The 23,255-nt window shown below is 33.3% G+C and overlaps 3 protein-coding genes across 3 annotated transcripts; 1 reads left to right on the forward strand and 2 right to left on the reverse strand.

The window, feature by feature from the left end:
- Positions 1 to 11,835: 11,835 nt before the first annotated feature.
- Positions 11,836 to 13,559, forward strand: LOC108848575 (elongation factor Tu, chloroplastic). Its single transcript, XM_018621970.2, has one exon. It carries the CDS (start codon positions 11,920 to 11,922, stop codon positions 13,330 to 13,332), a length of 1,413 nt encoding a protein of 470 aa, XP_018477472.1. The 5' UTR covers positions 11,836 to 11,919; the 3' UTR covers positions 13,333 to 13,559.
- Positions 13,560 to 13,692: 133 nt separating this feature from the next.
- On the reverse strand, positions 13,693 to 14,261 carry LOC130511841 (serine rich endogenous peptide 8). The gene is made up of 3 exons (XM_057009578.1): positions 14,126 to 14,261; positions 13,943 to 14,011; positions 13,693 to 13,812 (listed from the first exon to the last, which is right to left on the reverse strand). Exons 1-3 carry the CDS (start codon positions 14,244 to 14,246, stop codon positions 13,718 to 13,720), a joined length of 285 nt encoding a protein of 94 aa, XP_056865558.1. The 5' UTR covers positions 14,247 to 14,261; the 3' UTR covers positions 13,693 to 13,717.
- Positions 14,262 to 16,721: 2,460 nt separating this feature from the next.
- Positions 16,722 to 22,588, reverse strand: LOC108849785 (uncharacterized). Its single transcript, XM_018623388.2, has 12 exons — positions 22,406 to 22,588; positions 22,237 to 22,326; positions 22,080 to 22,157; positions 19,145 to 19,219; positions 18,948 to 19,000; positions 18,661 to 18,811; positions 18,467 to 18,577; positions 17,827 to 17,953; positions 17,614 to 17,714; positions 17,383 to 17,509; positions 17,209 to 17,261; positions 16,722 to 17,041 (listed from the first exon to the last, which is right to left on the reverse strand). The coding sequence occupies exons 1-12, from the start codon at positions 22,448 to 22,450 to the stop codon at positions 16,955 to 16,957; spliced, it is 1,098 nt and encodes a 365-aa protein (XP_018478890.1). The 5' UTR covers positions 22,451 to 22,588; the 3' UTR covers positions 16,722 to 16,954.
- Between the last annotated feature and the right edge of the window lie 667 nt (positions 22,589 to 23,255).

Raw genomic sequence — 23,255 nt, forward strand, 5'->3', positions numbered from 1 at the left:
CTACGAAAAAACTTTCATAAGACAAGTTTAGGAGCTAAAGTATACGAAATCATCAACGGAGGACCCAAAAAGACAAAGGAATGGGGAGAGAAATCCTCATCGCCCATGAAGAATCTCTCTCCTCTCTCTCTCTATCTGTTCCCATCGCCCTCTAAGCTTTATCTCTCTTCCACATCCCCCGCGAAGCCTTCCTCATGGCCAATGAAGCCTTCCTCATCGCCCTCCAAGCTTCATCTCTCTTCCTCATTGCCCATGAATCCTTCCGCATCGCCCTTCAAGCTTCATCTCACTTTCTCATCGCCCTCCATGCTTCATCTCTCTTCCTCATTTCCCGTGAAGCATTCCTCATCGCCCTCCAAGTTTCATCAATCTTCCTCATCGCCCATGAAGCCTTCCTCATATCACCCCCTGATAGAACCGTATTTTATAAACTACGGATTACTGAATATTGTAAAGAATAAAAATGATAAAATTATACCAAAGAGTAAGAAAAAAATGATACAACTGCAGAGGCGAGATATTATCTCTTTCCTTAACTCAAAATACGTCCCGTAGTGCGACGGTTCGATAACGTAATGAGTCCCAGGATACAACTGCAAACAATCTTCTGAATTTGCGTCACTCTATCAGAAGCCTGGCGAAACTAGTTTTGTGTTGTACTCTCAGACACAAAAGAAAAAATAAAACATAACTATTCAAGAAAATTTTGTTGTTGCTCATATCAATGTGTTCGTGTGTCTATCACAATATGGAGAGTAGTGGGTTTTATAAGCTATTCCAAAAGAAAAGACCACAAAACGTTATGACATTGATTCCTGTAATTAATATGAATCAATCATTATGACATAGTCAAAAAACGTTTTTAATATAAAGAAAAGATATTTATGATTTCTTTTAATTACTAAATAATTTAAGACAATCACTAAATTGATTTGAATTCGGTTACAATAACAAAAAGACGGTTATAGTCCGTTGACCAAATTTCAAACTCAATTCCAAATTTAATTTGGTTAACTCGGTTTTGTGCACACACATTTCAACCGGTATATCTTTCCAGAAATATACTATAGTATATTCATACTTCTCCATATATAAACAAGAGGATTCACACCTCATATTTTATGTTGGACATTTACTAATTTTTAAACATAGTCAAATATTCAAGCTTAGAAGCTTTTCAAGTCAATGACTTTGGACCAACATTTCTTATTCAAACGAACTTTGTTTTTGACATGTTAATACACTACTCCATAGTGTTTGTCAACCATTCAGTTATCCGATGAACGTCTTCGCCCGGAAAACTTACCGAAAATGGTCTAAAACCATCTCGTCAAAAAAACGAGTTCCAACAATCCCCCATATGAATAGAAATGACTCTAGACACTAGACGACTCGACGACTTGACTTCCTAGACAAGACTCGACAAGACTCGACAAGACTCAACAAGACTCAACTAAGGACTTTTGAGAGTACAAACGAGAAATTCATTGCATGATGAGTTGGTAGCAATTTTTCAGTCTTGAACCAGTCATTGTTATTAGCTATCGGATTTACTCGGCCAGGAGGTGGCCATGATGTCTTGAACCTCCCGGGCTTTGGTGTAAACCTAGACAATAGCCAAAACACAGTTTCATTCTCTCACAAAACCAATTTCTCTATTGTGTTCATTTTGGCCGTGAACATTCCTGGTAATCATGAGTGAACTTTAGAGAATATAGCCATTTTATTCTCCTAGAAACGGCCCCATTTCACACCCACAAGGTGATTTGCCATTAGTTTTGTTTAGAGGAGTATCATGTACTACTCCATTCATATCTCAAAACAATTGACACAAATCATTAAAAGCAAATGCTTATCCTATATTCCTTACATGTAGCACTGTTTAATCATCCTAGGAACTGGGTATAGACCGAAGTCATACAGTGCTTTGGGCAGATTTAGTTTGACTTAGTTGTCTCCTTGAACCTATTTCTTGGGATCTCCAATCTGATAAGTAGAGTTACCGTCAAACCTCATCTTAGTTCATAGGCTAAACCCATTCCTCTTGATGATATTACAATTTGATCTCATGACACACCTTTAATAACAGGATCCTAGGTTGTCATCACATTGAACATAATCTATTGAGATTAGTCGAGATCAATTGTCTAATGATTTTTGTCATCATTTTTTTTCCAAGATACAAATTTCTTTAGAATGTAATTCATTCTCGGAAAATCACATTTTGAATACAACTATTTTCATAGTTCTCTCAAGTTGATTTAGAAATCCAACTTGTATATATTTTGCTTTTTTTTCAAAATATATTTTTGCTTTATAGCAAATATACATATCAATACATGATATTTTTGTACCATCAAAACCACAATTTTCTATGATTATTCTCAACCATATTGATTTTAGAAACTACAATACACATGTTAGTTTCAGTCATATTGATCTGAAAATTTTCATTGGTTTTGCATGATCAACCTTTTTAAAAGATGCATTTAAGCATTAACGAAATACAAATGTTTTGATCAATATCAACAAACATTTTATTTCTTATGGCAAATGATTTATATGTGGCAGACCTCTCTCAAACTTAATTTGAGGCGTTGACTCACAAAATCTATTTCCATCCATACAACTTGATCTCAAAAGATCAAAAATGTTGTTTATAAATATGTTTTCACCATATTTTTTAACTTGACTCCTTTTTGTTTTCTCATGGTCATCCATGTGCTTAATAATTAAATTAAGTTATTCCAAAATCTAAAAGAAGAAATCAAAAAACGTTAAACCATATTTGATAATTAAAGCAAATAATTATCTTAACCAAGTCAAAGCATTAACATGCATTGTGACTAAAAATGTTTTATTCTAAACACATTTTTGACTAATATTAGAAAATGATTGTAACCACTAGATCCATCAATTAATGATTTTTAATCCCCATAGAAATCATCAACAAAATTAATCTGATGGAATGAACAGATTCTTTATCACCATGAAATCTTCAGTTCCTGTTTTCATGACAAAACACTTCACAAAATAGTCAGTTTTGTTAGTATAATAATACAAACAAAAATTTACTAGAAAGATTATTTTGAAATAATCCTATAGATCTGATTCCGGCCTCTTTTCCCAAAGATCAATCTTCCTGTTCTTACAAAAAAAAATACTTTTTACAATAATCAGTCCGGTTAGTGCAAAGTAATAAACGGTTATTTTGAGTTAAGACTGATAGAACCGTATTTTATAAACTACGGATTACTGAATATTGTAAAAAATAAAAATGATAAAATTATACCAAAGAGTAAGAAAAAGATGATACAACTGCAGAGGCGAGATATTATCTCTTTCCTTAACTCAAAATACGTCCCGTAGTACGACGGTTCGATAACGTAATGAGTCCCAGGATACAACTGCAAACAATCTTCTGAATTTGCGTCACTCTATCAGAAGCCCGGCGAAACTAGTTTTGTGTTGTACTCTCAGACACAAAAGAAAAAATAAAACATAACTATTCAAGAGAATTTTGTTGTTGCTCATATCAATGTGTTCGTGTGTCTATCACAATATGGAGAGTAGTGGGTTTTATAAGCTTTTCCAAAAGAAAAGACCACAAAATGTTACGACATTGATTCCTGTAATTAATATGAATCAATCATTATGACATTGTCAAAACAACCATAATGACATAGTCAAAAAACGTTTTTAATATAAAGAAAAGATATTTATGATTTCTTTTAATTACTAAATAATTTAAGACAATCACTAAATTGATTTGAATTCGGTTACAATAACAAAAAGACGGTTATAGTCCGTTGACCAAATTTCAAACTCAATTCCAAATTTAATTTGGTTAACTCGGTTTTGTGCACACACATTTCAACCGGTATATCTTTCCAGAAATATACTATAGTATATTCATACTTCTCCATATATAAACAAGAGGATTCACACCTCATATTTTATGTTGGACATTTACTAGTTTTTAAACATAGTCAAATATTCAAGCTTAGAAGCTTTTCAAGTCAATGACTTTAGACCAACATTTCTTATTCAAACGAACTTTGTTTTTGACATGTTAATACACTACTCCATAGTGTTTGTCAACCATTCAGTTATCCGACGAACGTCTTCGCCCGGAAAACTTACCGAAAATGGTCTAAAACCATCTCGTCAAAAAACGAGTTCCAACACCCCCACCCCCAAGCTCCATCTCTCCCCCTCAAATCCCATGAAGCCCATCTAAACGCCCTTCAAGCTCTCTCTCTCTCTCTCTCTCTCTCTCTCTCTCTCTCTCTCTCTCTCTCTCTCTCTCTCTCTCTCTCTTCTCTCTCTCTCTCTCTCTCTCTCTCTCTCTCTCTCTCTCTCTCTCTCTCTCTCTCTCTCTCTCTCTCTCTCTCTCTCTCTCTCTCTCTCTCTCTCTTCTCTCTCTCTCTCTCCTCTCTCTCTCTCTCTCTCTCTCTCTCTCTCTCTCTCTCTCTCTCTCTCTCTCTCTCTCTCTCTCTCTCTCTCTCTCATTTATCCTCATTTTTTCATCGCCCATCAGGCTCCTCGTTGGTTCTCATCATCCTTCAAGCTTAGAATCAAGCTTCTCATTTCCAGTCAAGATCCATCCTCACGCCTCATCGCCCTTCAAACATGTATGATGTATCCATAGCATCAACTCCTCTACTTGGATAAGAAAGCCATCCTGGGAGTTTCGGCAACCAAGTGACGGTTTTATAATCTCTTGATTCCAAGTAGTTCTACAAATTCTCGAAATCAAAAACCATCGAGAATTTATCCTGATCTTTTAAAATTTTCCACTGCAGACTCTGAGACATAACATTCATCAAAATGCAGAGAGGTTTTAGAGAGGCGTGTGTTTACAAGTTCTGAATAGGGGATCTGGCTAACGACTCAACTACTACGAGTAATGATTTTCTGATATTTACTATTTGATATTTCTAGGTGTTCTACTTCTTGACAGGTAGTTACTGCTCAACAAGCAGATGAAAAGTAAGGACTTAAAACTCTGCTTTTCTCATTTTAAATCTATAAATTTGGTATTAGTATTTGGTCGATGATGATCATTTCATGTGTGTAGACAGTGGATAGGTTGATTGAAACCGGAGATAGTGAGCATACTATCATGGAGAAATTAAGAGGGCAGGTTGGTATTTAGGTTTCGGCAATAGCATGACTACCTGTGCAAAAAACAATTGTTACGTGTATCTCCAGTTAGGTTTTCCCTGCCTCCGTGCATGCCCTCTTTCAGAGGCTTAGAGAAGAAACTCCTCCACATTGTAGGTTACAATAAACATGCTGAATCTGAAGATGTCAAAAAAGATGCTGAATAAATGAATGCTTCTGAAATCGGTAAGAGATTTTTCCCATTCCACCTTTTTTTCTCCGGGGCACAATTCTTTTTGGTAATTAGAGTTTTTTTTATGTGTTCAGAATTCCTAAGATGCAGATGGTGGATAAAAGAATGATGAAAAGGAAATATTCAAGGGGACTACGCATAAGAAGAAAGTTGAAATACGTACCTTTTAAGTGTTCTTCGTCTGATTCTAGAGGCCAAAGTTCCAATGGAAGTAGAGGAAACTGAGAAGGATAATGCGAGATTTGAGTTGAGGAGAGGTTTATATCTGATCTTCTACATGTCTCTGTGTTTTTTTTTTGTAAACTAATGTCTCTGTGTTTTAAGAAGTTTTTAGATGTACTTCTCATGTATTTTATACCATTCTAAAATGTAAAACATTTATTTTAAATGATTTTTATTAAAAATAATCCTCCTTTATTCTAATGAGTGAGAATAGCTAATTCATCTTCGTTCTTTAAATTTAACACCATTTATAAGGAACAGAATTATTAATTCTTTTTCATTCCTTAAATTTGACACATTTATAAAGAATTTTTTTTCTTTAATATTCCTTCTCATTCCTTTTAATTTAAAGAATTAAAAAACAAATTCATTCCTTATTAAAACCGGAGAAGAAGAACAAGGAACAAGAACAAATTCATTTCTTATTAACAACTCATTCCTATTATTTTTTTGGTGGTCACCAGTTAATGTTTTTGACGTTAAAAATATATATAATGTTTTTAGTTAACAGTCGCTAAAATTTAAACGCATTTTATTAAAATTCATCATTTGGATTCTTCTGTAAGAAAAAAACATTATTAAAATATATTTATTTATTAGGTGTATATTTATTTTTAGGAAAATGTATTTTATTACTACAATAGTTCGTCTGTACGATGTTATTAGTGGAGTTTTACTGCTACTAATAATTTATTGGTTTGGGTAAACAAATAACATTCATATTTCTGAGTTAGTAGTGCAAATCGGTTTTTTAATTAGTAGTGTATTTTTTTCATATTCTGTTTGAAACTTAAAACTAATATTTATTACATAATATATTATGTAATGCTATTTATATCAGCAAAATCATATCTTAAATTCAATTTAATTGTCAAAATAATACTATTTTCCAAAATGGTCAAACAATGTAATTTATTTTCTAAACAATATGTTACATTTTAAGTTACTGAAAATTTTAAATTAGAAAATTTATTTTCTGCATAGTTGACATACTATTATACTATAAAATTATACCCATCACATGTAAAATATATTCTAAATTATATATTTCATTCAAAAGGCAATTTAAGATTGTTTGGACAAACATAACATAAGTGTAACAAATTAAAATACATATTATGTGTGTATTGATGAGAAATACCCGTGATTAAGTTTTCATGATTGGTCATAAGTTTATATATCATATGATTGTTATAGTGTTATGTTTTCTTTGTTTATAGTTGCAGAAAGACTATTGGTAAAAGCTGAAACAATATGTAGTCATGCCCAATATGTTGCACTTAACGTCCCATAATGGAAAATAAAAATAAATAATAATGTTAACTATTTTTGTATGTCTATTTTCTTGCGTATTCAATGATTAATCACAAATTTGAGCTGATTTTACACAAATACATAGAAACAAACAATATTTACATTGCAAAGCAATCGTCCCAGCTCATATAAAATTATATTATAGATCCGCGATAGTGAAGTTCACAAAATGAGACAATCAAGCAGTCATGTTCAGAGAGATGCAAAGCATATGTGATCGGAAATATAAATTTATTATGATGACTGGAATTATCCCCGAAATGTATAAAGGTAAAAAGACAATCAACTTAAGTATGTAATATATACATGTTAATTACTATTATTTATAAAAAAAATATTACTTATGTCACACGGTTTTACTTTGACACATAAATAAATGACAGCAATATGACAAGATAAGGGTTCCATATTCATCTAATCAGTACGGGATTTCTTATAAGCAGACTCATTTATCTTGAGCTTAGGACTCTCGAGTTTGGAGATATCCACTTTAGGGAGTTTCCCCAATGCTGCGACTGTAACACTCGAGGTCTCCTTGGCATTCTTGTTGCCAACTTCAGCAGAGATGGAAGCAAGTGAGGTGGGTTCATGCATATTGGTTGTGGGCGTCCCACATCCTTCCTGTTACAGATATTTGTAAAACATGAATCAGTTAGCGAATTAGAATAACCTACTTCAACACAAAAATTTGGAACTGGGGCTGTGTACGCTCGGTGAAGATTCTTGATATTGTGAAAGTCTGATACTTCGTGTGAAATAAAATCATTCAACTTGAGCTGAAAAGTGTAAGTACAGCAAACTAACTCAGTGATGATATGTGGGGCCTCGTTAGCCTGCTGATCATCAATACCTCCTCTCTAAGGGTAGAGAATCCATGTTTGTCAAATATTTACGGCCAGAGGTGATGTAGTTTGAAAATTTTAGAATGATTGATTAACTGTAATTGTTTGAGTCAAAATCGGTTACGACGGACGTTTAAAAGTTCTCAGAAAAAAATGATTCTCGAAACATTAATCCTCGTATAATCATTGTGCGGCGAGTTCTCGATTTGGAAGATAAAATCTCTTCGATAAACCACCCTTGAGGAACAACGACGGAACGCAAAAAGGATTCACCAACATTCCAACCGTCCATCGCCACTCGAGGAAGGCCGAGGCTCGATCCGACTCAACCATCTCGTCATATGGCGAGCGCGTCCCGGATCTGATACGTCCTGGGTCGAGACAGGATCACTCAAACGGACTTAGGGATATGAACTAGTCAAAAGGGAGAACTGATGGGATGAACGGTGACACAAAGAGTTGCGGAAAGCCCAATGATACTACCAGAGGTGAACTCCGAAGAGAACTGATGGATTGAACGGTGACACAAATGGTTGCGGAATGACCCAATGATACTACCAGAGGTGCTTGATTGTCGTCTGATATGACTCACATGTCTGACAAGGGAGCAAACTCGATCTGTTGCCAGATATGACGCACCGGTCCAACTAGAAAGAGAGAGTTACTTGGAGCTAAACACACCAAGAACAAGAAAAGTGAGATACCCTCTGAAGGTTCCAAAAATAAACACTCAAAACTTATTTTATTTCATTGATCAAATGGTCTTTATATAATAGACAAGACATACAAAAGGTTTAGTCAAAACCTAGAAACTTGTAATCTAATAAATATTAAAACTTGACCAAAGAACAAAGACCAAAGACCAAGACTTTGACCAAAAATGGGAATTTGTGGTCGCAAAACTCTTCGGTTGATCTCGTCCTTTTGCATGATCGACGGACTCTGGATTGCCGTCAGATTAATATATTATTCGACCATAACTTCTCGTTTCTTGTTGGACCTTTCTTTATTTGGGCTGAAGCATGTTCATAAACATATTTTCATAAATCGTCAAAGCCCATCTCGTTTAAAGTTCAAGCCCAAAAGCCAAACTTTCTTGATTTGTTTCTGCTGCTAATTCAAGGCACATCATTCCCTCCTTCTTTAAAAAGATTTGCCCTCAAATATGTCTTTCTTTAGCTTCAGATAAAATGATCTCTTGGCTTTTCGTAGAATTTTTTTTTTTTTTAGAAAAGAAGATGAAAGGTAGAAGATGGATGAAGAAGATGGAAAAATGAGAAAAATGAACAGATAGTACCGGTTGAGTGGCTCTGATACCACTTGATACGTCCTGGATCGGGACAGGATTACTCAAACGGACTTAGGGATATGAACTTGCCAAAAGAGAGAACTGATGGGATGAACGGTGACACAAAGGGTTGCGGAAGGCCCAATAATATTACCAGAGATGAACTCCGAAGAGAACTGATGGATTGAACGGTGACACAAAGGGTTGCGGAATGACCCAATGATACTACCAGAGGTGCTCGATTGTCGCCTGATATACCTCACAGGTCCGACAAGGAAGCAAACTCGATCTGTTGCCCGATGTGACGCACCGGTCCAACGAGAAAGAGAGAGAGTTACATGGAGCTAACCACACCAAGAACAAGAAAAGTGAGATACCCTCTCAAGGTTCCAAAAATAAACACTCAAAACTTATTTTATTTCATTGATCAAATAGTCTTTATATAATAGGCAAGACATACAAAAGAATTAGTCAAAACCTAGAAACTTGTAATCTAATAAATATTAAAACTTGATCAAAGAATAAAGACCAAAGACCAAAGACCAAGACTTTGACCGAATATGTGAATTTGTGGTCGCAAAACTCTTCGGCTGATCTCGTCCTTTTGCATGGTCGACGGGCTCTGGATTGCCGTCAGATTGATATATTATTTGACCATACCTTCTCGTTTCTTGTTGGGTCTTTCTTTTTTTGGGCTGAAACATGTTCATAAACATATTTTCATAAGTCGTCAAACCCATCTCGTTTAAAACTCAAGTCCAAAAGCCAAACTTTCTTGATTTGTTTCTGCTACTGATTCAGGAAACATCAAGATCGACCAGTTCGCATATGGCAAGCTAGACCAGGATCGACTAGCTCACCATATGGCGAGCTCGGCCTGGATCGACCAATCGCCTTCTCGTCAAATGTCCGATCAGTGGCTATTACGATCTGATTATTTAGCTCTTATCAATCTGTTGAAAGCAAAGGAGTTTCGGTTTGACCTGTTTGGTATCTTATTTGATGTTTTATTATTTTAGTTCTTTCTTTGATGTATCACCTTTTTGCATGTTTCCAGATTTACAAATGTTGCAGCTGATGTGTGTGGCAAAATCAGTTCTTGTAGCTCTTAGCATCCCCCTTCCGGAGGTAGGTGTAACTTTTTTCCTTGTGAATTGAAGTAGTAGTTCGACAAAAAAAAAGAGTGTAGTGACGGAATACGACTGGCCTAGTGTCTACGTCAACTCTAACAAGTGTGTGCAGAACTGACACGATTTGTTCTCTTCGAACAGTACAGTTTTGTTGGTCTGTGAGGCTACACGTATGGGAAGAAATGGCCACGAACACTGAACGCACATCAGCTAGTTTACCACTTTACCAATACAATTAATCTTATAATAATAACATTGGTTATGGAGTAATAAATTAAGATTTTTTGCTTTTCAATTCTAATAAGTTAACATCAGTATGCAATATCTATACTATTATTTATAAAATAATTTTACTGATTTGTCATATTCTCCGTAATTTTAGGTTTACTCAATAATTTTTTATATATTTAATAATAAACAGTTTTAAAAACATGATAATTACAATATTTCAGATATACAAATATATGATAGTAACTTATTTTTTGTTATATAAAAGTTCCATTTCATTTTAGGCGAATCAATAATTTTAATAATTAATTTTAATTATATTTATATATTAGATAATAAACAGTTTTTTAAATATGAAAATTATTATCTACACAACTATTTGATACTGTCTTCTTATTAATATTATAAAAAATAATATTCTTCTCATATATGTCATTAAAGTATTATATTCATATTTTGGTATTAAAAATTAATATATTTTTTTGTTAGTATAAACTCATAGATAGCATATACAATTTATTAGTGTTTAGTTTTCTTAAAATATGTTTTCTAACAATTGTATAATTTTGCTAGTTGTGTTACCATAAAAATCCATGTATATGTTCTACCAAATCAATACTTGATCACATGTGTATGAGAAACATACAAAAACAAGTTTGCATGGAAAAAAGATAAATATTTTAAAACATAAGAAATCTCCTAAACATTTTGAAAAAATGGTGAAAGTATTTATATACTCCCTCCGTTCCACTTTAAGTGATGTTTTAAAAATTTTATTTTGTCTCATTTTAAGTGATGTTTTCACTAATCTAGATAGAATTTAATATGATTTGAATTTTATGACCAATTACAAAATACTGTACTTTTTTATTATTGGTTAAACTAGTTTTATTTAATGTATTTTTATGTTACCAAGATAAACTACATAAGAATATGTGTTTTCTTAATCTATGTGAAATAACCTAAAACATCACATAAAGTGGGACAGAGGGAATATTTTAAATCATAATTTTGAAAAATAAGATAATTCCTATAAATACTTTTTGTTGTTATTTAGAAATAATATTTTTATTATAAAATTAAAAGTTAAGCTAAAATTATTTCATAAATAAATATTAAAAACAAGAACATTCCAAAAATATGTTTAAAATATGTGAGTATTTTAAAAATTTTGACTTAGTAATAAGCATATATATTTTGATGAAAAATTGTCATACGTAAATAATTTGATTTCTAATTTAATATTTTAAAGAACATTAAATTAATAAAATATAAACTAATAAATATTCGTAAAACGTTTATGAATGTATGTGCGGACAAAACACCTAGTAAACATATTAATTTACTTTTAAGAAAAAAACAAAAATAAAAATTGAAAATAAATAAGATCAGGATTTGGCAGACACAGCATCGGATAGGCTTTAAAATAAGAGCCCTTCATTTTTGCCTCCATACCTTTTCTCCCCATTACAAATAACACTCAACACACAAATCTTCTAAACTCTCCTCCTCCTCCTCCTCCTCCTCTGCTTTCCCATGGCGTTTTCTTCTCCCGCCGCTACTTCTTCCTCCACTAGACTCCTTTATTCCTCTTCCTCTTCCCCTTCTCCTACCATTTCCCTAACTCTCTCCTCCTCCTTCCTCCCTTCATTCACTTCCCTATCCCTCTCCCTCGCCACCTCTTCCCCTCACCCTCTCCGTCGCGCCTTCACCGTACGCGCCGCCAGAGGAAAATTCGAGAGGAAGAAGCCTCACGTCAACATCGGCACAATCGGCCACGTAGACCATGGTAAAACCACTTTAACCGCCGCTCTTACCATGGCCTTAGCTTCCATGGGAAACAGCGTCGCCAAGAAGTACGACGAGATCGACGCAGCGCCAGAGGAGAGAGCCCGTGGTATCACTATCAACACTGCCACCGTCGAGTACGAGACCGAGAACCGTCACTACGCTCACGTCGATTGCCCTGGCCATGCAGATTACGTCAAGAACATGATCACCGGTGCTGCTCAGATGGACGGAGCTATCCTCGTTGTTTCCGGTGCAGATGGTCCTATGCCCCAGACCAAAGAGCATATTCTTTTGGCCAAGCAAGTCGGTGTTCCCGACATGGTCGTCTTCTTGAACAAAGAGGATCAGGTCGATGACGCCGAGCTTCTGGAGCTCGTTGAGCTTGAGGTTCGTGAGCTTCTCTCGTCTTATGAGTTTAACGGTGATGATATTCCGATTATCTCCGGCTCTGCTTTGTTAGCTGTTGAGACTCTCACTGAGAATCCTAACGTGAAGAGAGGTGAGAACAAATGGGTGGATAAGATTTACGAGTTGATGGATTCCGTTGATAGTTACATCCCTATTCCGACACGACAGACGGACTTGCCGTTCTTGTTAGCTGTCGAAGATGTGTTTTCGATCACCGGTCGTGGTACTGTCGCTACGGGTCGTGTCGAAAGAGGTATGGTTAAAGTTGGAGAGACCGTGGATTTGGTTGGATTAAGAGAGACTAGGAACTACACTGTAACAGGAGTTGAGATGTTCCAGAAGATTCTTGATGAAGCAATGGCTGGAGATAACGTAGGACTGTTGCTTAGAGGTATACAGAAGGCTGATATTCAGAGAGGTATGGTTTTAGCTAAGCCCGGTTCCATTACTCCTCATACTAAGTTTGAGGCCATTGTGTATGTGTTGAAGAAGGAAGAAGGTGGAAGACATTCTCCGTTTTTCGCCGGTTATAGACCTCAGTTTTACATGAGGACGACTGATGTTACTGGTAAAGTGACTAAGATTATGAATGATAAGGATGAGGAGTCGAAGATGGTTATGCCCGGTGATAGGGTTAAGATTGTTGTGGAGCTTATTGTGCCTGTCGCTTGTGAACAAGGGATGAGGTTTGCTATTAGAGAAGGTGGGAAGACTGTTGGTGCTGGAGTGATTCAGACTATTCTCGAATAAAGGAATTAGCCATAGCAAGCTTGTTCTTGCCTCTTTTGGTGTTTTTACCCTTTTTGTGGGATTCAGAAACTCTTGAAATTTGGATTGCAAAATTAGTTTTCTTTATCATATTTTCACCATTTTCTGTGAGTATTAAGAATCAAAGTGTCATATATTCTTCTTTTTCAATCTGAATTGTATAGCTAGTGTTCATATATTTCAGTAATGTCCCAAAAGGTTTCTTAGAATTTTTAGTATAGCATGAACATACATACAAACAACATACTTGAGGCTTTTAACATGTCTGACCCAAAAAAAAACATTCTTACTTTTTATATAGAGGTGAAGGCTTGAAGCTTAATAGCTTCAAACTATATTAGAAGATATCAATGCTGGTGAAAGGAGATTAGAGATTATGAAGAAAGTGATCACCACTAGCTTTTTTACTGTTTGATTTGCCAACATATATCTCTTCGATCGAGGTGAACGTAAGTTTCCTTCCTGCAATGATATAATCTGAATCTGTATTAGTAAGATAGTTGAAGGCTGGAAACTTAATAGCTTCAGACTATTAGAAGAGATACTGGTGAAATCGAGAATAGAGATTATATAAGAAGATGAAAGTCATCACCACTAGCTTTTTTGCTGTTCGACTTGCCAACATATATCTCATTGGTCCGACTGAGCATCAGTTTCCTTCCTGTAAATGATAACATTTGTGCAATATAACAAACTCGGTCTCAGGTATAACATTTTTGTTTGGGTTGATACTCAGACATGAAATTTTTAATAAAAGTGTGAGAGAAACACTAACCAATGAGTACTGGGAGTGGTTCTTGTCTAGAGGGAAGAACACTTTCTGTTTGGGTCGGGACCAAAAGAACTACTAGAAGAAACACAAGAAATCTCAGTTGCCAGACACTTTTTTCTTCCATTTATCTCTCTCTCTTGGATATTTTTCTGAGTCACTTGTGTCGAGTCATATCTATTTATACCCATTATGGAACAAGTAGTTTCCTTACAAAGGGTTTTGTACAAGTTCACACATGTACAGGTAATATTGTGAGGTGAAATACGAAAAGACAAAAAAGAAAAACAAACTGGAAAACATTTGCGTTAAACACACTGATGAGTCAAATCATTTTGCGTTGAAAACATGGATGACAGATCATTTTGCGTTCAAAGCACTGGTTTACATCATCATCCAACATAAAGATCCAATAAGGTATATGAACCACCTATCCGACTGTCACACGCCGACACATGCATGTCTATAAAAGTCAAAGATGGATTCCACAAACCAGAAATACACGTATAGCCGAATATGCTTAACTCAAATACACGAACCAGCATGTATATATCATTTATTTTATTCTTTTTCTGAACAGAGGGTTTTCTATTTAAATTGCATAAAAATATTACAAGTTTATCACTGGGTCATATGAGTCCAAGAAAGTAAAGAGAGAGAGAGAGAGGGAAATGTGTCAAGCCTACAATTTTGAGACACAAGTGCTTACTAGAGGCGCATCGATCAATTCTCTTATAGAAACATCGATCGATTGACGCAAGGCTATGTCGATCGATGCCTTCCTGATTATGACATGGACTAAGTAGTGAATCATTGGATTTAGTAATAGATAACCCAGAAAGCGACAGTGGTACGGTTATTATTACCGTTGGGTTTTTTAATATCATACAAGCATCTCACATAGGCATTCATACTATTATAATCCTGATAACCTGAATAGAAATCCTAAGTCTAGCACCTTCATCATATCTTTTAAACCCCCTAATCAATCAATTGAGTAATTGTCTTGCTCACCAGTTTTAAGTTACTTGCAATTTACTGTTTTGGAATCTTCAACCTAGCTTAGTTACAATAAGATCTAGTGAGTTCCCTAACTCCATGTGGATTCGATCCCAAAGTACTACAACTTGACCTATTTTGATGAAAGTAAGGTTGTTCTAGGGTAATTTGAGCACGTCTCGTCGAGACATTGAGTGGTACTGATTCTTGTGACCATATCCAAAACCATTGGTTTTAAAGCTAAAAGGGATACCATGTAACTTAGAACAATTTGAAAAGTGTGTCAACTCTTCACACAATATGTACAGATAGATCTCTGAGGTTGGTGAATGATATTAAAAATAATATAAGCATTGTCTTATAGAGTTGACAAAGAAGTAGGAACATCAGTAGATGTCATCATAGTCATTTTTTGAAACGCCACACTATTGACTATAGTAAAAGCCAAAAGGTTTGATGAATTTATGTTTTTCATATGGAGTAACTATAGTAAATGCTTCTTCTATCGTTATAATGGGCTTTGACATGAAGATATACGACAAGATATCTCATATGATTCATTATTTCCAGTAGGAACTTAGTCACTCTACTTTTTTATTGTAATTTTCTCCATAAAGTAGTTGCATCATACTTGCAACAACCACACATACATACATGCAGCTCAATACGATATCATCACACCTAAACCAAACTCCATAATCTCTATGACCAAGAGAAGGTCGAGGAATTGTATCATCAATGAACCCATTTTGTTGCATATATTCAAGTACCATTCAAACTTATAGTCTCTAAGAATGAAATTATGATGTTATAGTCAACATATCTGAAATAGGAACAAGACCAGGATTGTCACTATCATAAAGATGATACAGATTCTCATACTGATTAGCCTGATATCAAGTTGAATCACTAACAACATTTGTTGTTGAAAACAGTGGCTCAGAAACTGGATTCATCATTATTGACTAAAAACTAAAAACATCATAAGAAGAAATACAAAATGACTAAAAACAAGAAAATAACGCTCCAACAACAATTAAAAAGAGTTATTCGATTGCGAAGAACAAATGTATAAGCAAAACGATAAAATTGCATAAACATAACTCTCTTGTAAGCAAAATATTATTTTGAGTATTCTGAAACCATATTAACAAATAGTTCAAGTTCAAAGTTTACGATGATGAAAAATATGATCAAAAGTTTATAATTGTTATTAATCTTAAATTTTTCAATCATATACACCTAAAGACTAAAGTTATATATGTTTCCAACATTTACAGTAAAACGATCAATTTAATAACTAGTTGATAATCCTATATCAAATACATATACATACACTTAAATAAATGTCTTAATAGAGAGCTTTGGGGAGGAAATCATGTTTTTTGTTTTCCAAATGGCTTAAATGCCCCTTTTTCCATGTGAAGAATGGTCATGCAACATGACTACATCTATATGCTAGGCACAGACTTATATCATCTGCAAACGAGGCGTTATCAATCTACCAATAGATAAATATTTACTATTTTGCTCACCACCTTTTCTATGTGAAAACAATAGTTTTCAATTAGTGTAAAGTCACCGCAAAAATAGACATCCCAAATAATTGGTTATTACAAAATACTTTATTTATTATTGCTAGTTCACATGATACACACGTAAGTACGACAATGTCACAAAATAGAATCTGATTTTTATAACTTGTTAAAACAATAATTTATATTTATTTTCCAAATCAATTATTTTATTTCACATTTGATAAAATAAAAATATATGTAGACCCATTTTAAGAACTTGACCTTGAGTGTTGATCCGTCAAGGACAAACAAATTACGGTCATGCCCCCAAGAAAGCTGCAAGATTTGGATGAGTACGGAATGGAAGAGTTGTTCGAGCCCCTAAACCTCTGCAGCAACAAGCTGCCTGGAAAACACAAGCATACTTCACAATTCAGACCAAAATATGTAACTCGCGTCATGACAAAATAGGCAGCTTTTATAATTGTATGCCAGCTTGAACTTCAAAAGAAACGCGATAGGCTAGCGTTTTAAAAATCGCATCAAGACAAAACACAGAAGAAGCAAACTTACGACTCGAGATGCAAATGTCAGCGTATCTTCTAAAGCCATGTCTGTGCACAGACCTATGAAAATAATTGAAGATCAAAATTGTTTAACGACGGACCAAAAATGTAGGAAGAACAAGACTGAAGATAGAACTCGGTTAGATTCGGTTTAATGCATTAATAATTAGTTTGTTATTACCATAGAGCAAAGCTCCGGTGAATGCATCTCCTGCACCTGTTGTGTCAATAATCTCCGATGAAGGTATTTTCTCAGCTGTTACGATACACAATCTCCCTGTAACATTTCCTTTCAGTCTAGTAACCGTCTGAAAATGGTAAGAGAAATATAAATATTTTTCTTTTTGAAAAGGAAATATAAAAAGATACAAGTGCAACTTGCGACAAATATGCATCTCATGTCGTTATTTACCGATGAATTGCAGACCGGTAAAAAACTTGCAAAGTCTGTGCTTTGCTTCAGAGACTCGTGTAGTTCATCGATGTCTGTTTCTTCCTCTGATTCTGGAATCTCTGTAGTTATTTGGAAAAGAAAGGAAACGTTATAGTTAATTTTATTTTTTAAATGGCAAACACAAGAAGTAGTCGTGTAATTTTGCAAATAAGGAAATCGACAAGAACTCACCATTGGGACATCTCTCGAGCATCACACAACCTTGTTCCCCTAAAGTCACGATCACAAATTTTAGCTTTGGTAATCTAATGAGCATAGAGAGAAGCGCACTAGGGGATGTTGGTGACTCAGTCCAATCCTGTTTTCCTCAATATTAAACAAGTCCATCTTTTAGGATTAAATGCTGATGCAAGAACATATACATATATACCAATTCGTTAACTCATTATATAAACTAATAACTTGCAAGAGTTTCAGATGTCATATAGAGTAAATGACCATATTGCAACGTTCTTCTCAACTCTCACAAGTTATAAATGTCATAAAGACACTTTATACACTCTGTATAACTACCGTAACATATGTATGGTACCAAGTACCAACATTCAATATAATACAACTAGATCTCACAAATCTAACAAAGTTGTATACCGTTTTTTTGTAAAAAGATCATCTCTAGGTTCTAGACTGAATCTCATAATCTTTTAATCCGAAACCACATAATCTAATATTAATTTTTTTTTCAAGTATAACTCCATCTTGTGAGCTTAAGGTTTCGCTTTGAGTTCTTTTTCCCTTTGAACTAGCCACACATGATATGTTAAACCATTTAATCCATAGTTTTACAAAAATGTTCTGAGAACTCTCTAACCTGAGGGAAGTGAGTAGAGCAAATGGCATAATCAGCTAAGTCAAGGAGCTTATCTAGTCCCTGCCTTCTTTTCTCTGCGCTGATTAAGATGGATACGTTCTTGCTATGTGCCTGCATAAGAATTACAAATCATCTTAGAAACAAATTATCCATAATTACTATATGCCTAAATGAGCAGAGAGCATGTATTTCACCTTCTGTGCAAGAAGCAATTCAGTTTCACGAGACCTCCCAGTTACATGTAGAACTCTTACTCCATCAAGCACAGCTAAAAGGAGGGACTCAGTAAGGTCATCTGGGAGCAAAGGAGGATATCCTGGTGTGAGAATACACGTGCGAGTATTCCTACATGTTATGTTACAACAACAGTATCAAACGAATGATTAGTTTACCTAATGAGCTTCTTTGGACATAAAAACAGAAAATTTAAATTAATAAGAGAAAATAAACACCACATAACACAAAACGACTGTTTACCCACTTTTGGTTATCTACAATGACGTAATTAAAATGTGAAACTCCATCTTTAGCTATCTGAAATAGAAAAAGAAGAAGAAAGGATTCTTGTTTTATTTACATAGGTTTGGGTATAGCAGGACTTGAACCTGCGACCATTAGGCTGACTGATATACATAATATATGTATATGGTATCAGATAACAAACTTCAATGATGTTACCACACAAAAAGAAGAATCGACGCCGCTAGATTCTAGTTCCTCTAGCATCCATCTCCCTTGAGAATCATCAGCAACCTAAAACCATATTTCCAATTTCATTGTGATAATTTTATTGTTTATAAATCATAAATTCTATAAACTATATTTGATAAATTAATAAATTATTTTATTTTTAATTTATACCAATATAACAATTTGATAAATAATAATATTTAAAAAATTTCAGTAAATATATAGTCTCATTAAATTTATAATTAATTAATATTATATAGAATTTATATATAAATATTAATAAATAGCATAGTTTCAACACTACTAATTTATAGAGTTTTTACTTTAGTTAACAATGTTAAAAGGGAAGAGCATAAATCCCCAAATCATATGAACAAAGATTTTTCTCTTCAAGTTCTAGTTTGGCCCATAAAAATATTTGCATTGGTAATCTTTATTAGAGTTTATCAATACAAAATTATACTAATATTTACTTTCTTAAATAGGAATACAAATTAATGACTTTTTGGATTCAAGTCTCTTAGTTTTTTAAATATCCACTGATCAAGTATTAATATTATTTTGTATTTCCGTTTACATACTTTAATATTAGTATAATTTGTGTCGAGAAACTTGAATAATAACATCTTCAACAAAACACTGGGTGTGATTGGTAAGAGCTGTGATTTCATTTTTTGGCTGTAGAAATATTGTTGAACTTTTTTGCTTTGGCTTTAGATTTTTAATTTTTAAAAATCTTTAGATTTGGGCTGTAGATATTTTATCTCTGAAGAGAAATTGTAAAGACATAAATTTAAAGAAGTGATGTGGATTTTAAAAAAGGGCTGTGAGTTTTAAAAAAAATACAAATCAAGATTAGTGTAAATTTAGTGCTGTAGAAATAAATGAACTGTAGAGAGCACTCACAACCACTATCAATCACACTCATTATCTCTTCAAACTTGAAGAATTTTCCTTTCCACATATCTTCATTGCTTCAAATTTTAAAATGCTAGATATTATATCTTCAAATTTGAATCATTTGAGACACTATTTACGAATTACTTTAGTATAGATAATTTATATCTGAGAATTGCATATTTAATATCATATTTTCTCACTTATTTTCAATTAAAATTTTTCATTAACTTTTTAACAAATATTTTTATTTATAGTTACATTTTATTGTATATAGTTATTTTCTCATATTTAATATCTTTTAAGTATTCTTTTTAATTTTTAAAAATAAAAATAAAACTATTACTAATATTGATGGCTAGATTTAAGATATAAAGTCTATTGCGAGTAAATTTGAGATCACCGTTGGAGTAATACTCCCCGCTAAATTCTTATGTTAAGGTTGGTTCCTCTTAAAATTGGAAATGTCATTTTCTCAAAAAAAAAAAGAATTGGAAATGTTTGTTGGAGATGCTTTAAAAACGGGAAAATTGCCAAAAGAGAACAAAAAAACAAGGGTATTGTCCCTTGGTATAAATCTTTTTTGTCCAAATTTTCTCCTTTTTACCCTTTATATTTTTGAAAATTAATGAAATAAATACTTTTGTGAAACAAAAAAAAATATTAAAAATATAACAATTAATAAAACACCTATATACACATGCTGGTATTTTTTTTTTCAAAAAGTTCATAAATAAAAATTTGAAAATACGTTCTACTAAAGGTAGAAAGTGCCTTCTACGGAAAATGGTATAGTAGAAAGCTATTTCTAAAATAAATACATTCATCTACTATTTTTAGAACGTACATTCTACTATTTACTAATTTTCTAAAAATGTGGAATGCGCATTCTACTAATCCTAAAGCTATCTACTTTTCGTCCGGAAGCATTTTCTACTTTTATTAAGTATTCTAAATTTCGCGGAATGTGTTTTCTAAAGTTTACTCTTCCGTCTACTAAAAGTAGAAAGCGTGTTCTGGATTTTTTTCAATGTTCTAAACTTTTAGAAGGCGCCTTCTACGGATAAGATTACCTGATTTTTGCGAAAATTAATGAAAGTTTCAGTTAAGGAAATATTCTAAAAATCTCCTAAAAATATTCTAACTTCCTAAAACGTGTTATTTTTTATTTTACTTGTCAAAGTTTTTTAAAAAATGATTCTCCCTTGTCTTCTTCATTAATCTATGGTTTTTCCATAGTTTTTCTTTTGATTTTTTTTCACAAACTCTTGTTCTCTATGATACATCTATACAACATGTGGTGTTTTGAAATTAGGTACAATTTTTTTGTAAAGTTTTTTTCTTTTTTTAATAAAGTTTACAAATTTTATTTTTATTAAAATTTTTATTAAAAACATTTTTAAAAGTTTTATTTTTATTAAAAAGTTTGATAAAATTAAAAAGGTTACAAACATTTTAAAATTTATATAAAATAAAACTTTGTAAAATGTTTTTTATAAAGTTAGTTTAAAGTTTTTATCAAAAATATTTTGTAAATTTATTTTTATTTTTATAAATTTTAAAAATTTTATTTAATTAAAGTTTTATTAACGTTTTAAACATTTTATAAAAATAAAACTTTGTAAGCAATTTTTATAAAATGTTGGCTATGTTACAAAGAATTTTGTTGGCTATGTTAAAAAGAATGTTTCTACTCATTTCTTTTGCTTTTTAGAAATCTTTTTATATAGTTTTTTCATTATAAATGTATATAAACCTTTTAATTTCATTTTAATTTGATTTTAAATTACTTAAGGAAAGGTTAATTTTGGGATTATGAAAAGATTTATACCACTAGGACAACTATGAGATGGATTTATACCAAGGGGACAACACCCTTGTTTTTTTTGTTTTCTATTGGCAATTTTCCCAAAAAAAACTAATACATTAATCTTCTTCCAGATCAGCCTTTCAGTACTCTTATTTAAATAATAACCCTTGGTTCAACAAGAAAATATCAAAGAACAAAAGTCAAAATTGTACTAACCTTAGCTAAGATCCTAGAAGCCAAACCCAAACGAGCAGCGCATGTTAAAGTATTCCCAGTGTTTCCACCTCCTTGAACCTGTAAATTATTAAGAAAATGTCAGCGAAAATTTTACGAATTAAATAAAGTCAACGAAGCATCGCAAATAGTAATGGACCTTGAAGCTCGTGCCTCGGATCTTTTGATCGGGAACTGGGAAAGACGGTACAGTGACTAAGTAATCCAAACAGAGTTGACCACAACCAAGCTGCCAATGTAGCCAATCTAATCATTATTATCAATTCAAAAGAAGCATGAGAATAAAAGAGAAAGAGAACGGTACGCACCACGATTGGGTGACCCGGCATTGCTTCGTCGGAGCTAGATGTCATGTCTGAGTTCCGCCTTTGCGTTAATACGAAGTAGGAAAGAAAGATAAAGACAGAGTGGACATTTATAGGGGCCCGACGAATCTTTAAAAGAACCCAAATAAAAATGCAGTTGGTTTCAAAAACAAATTGCTGTTGGTTTGGTTGAACCGAAGTCAAATCGGAGCTGGAATCAAATCGAGTGGATGAGAGGTGAAACTTATACGTCGGTTTTGGTTTTTCAATTATTTTCCCCCCTTTCTGATACTTCTTCGAAAGAGACTTTTTGAGTGTTTTCATGGCGTTTTCCCAGTGGGATAACCTGATTATAAAAAAGACCAAACATACACATAATAGTATATAATACAAGTAAGTCCAACCCCTCAATGATATATTTATAGATTTAGTTGAGAACCTTTTTCTCTTTTCTGAGTAGTTGGGAACTTGACTGAGATATTAAGACCAAAGACTAAACGGTAGAATAGTTGGATTTTTTTTTTTTCGTTTCTATTTGTTCCCTGAAACTTCTATCGTCGTTCCACTTGTTTTCCAGTGTGAGACCGCAAGTTAACATGATTTCTATGATTCTATCATGCAAAATGCAATACCGCAAAATAAAATCTGGAGGAGCTTTCGATTTTACATATACTGTACCCTGTATATTATTTGAAAAATATTTTAAGTTGTGATTTAAGTTTTAGAATTTAGGTGTCAACACCACAGTTCTCGTCATAATTTCTATCAGAATGAACCTACGTTATTAGAGTAATAACAGAAATGCATTGTGGATATCCATTTATAAAATTCATATCATACATACTAATTATTC

Source organism: Raphanus sativus, chromosome 4, assembly GCF_000801105.2.
Source record: "Raphanus sativus cultivar WK10039 chromosome 4, ASM80110v3, whole genome shotgun sequence".
In the NCBI taxonomy this organism is placed as follows: domain Eukaryota; kingdom Viridiplantae; phylum Streptophyta; class Magnoliopsida; order Brassicales; family Brassicaceae; genus Raphanus; species Raphanus sativus.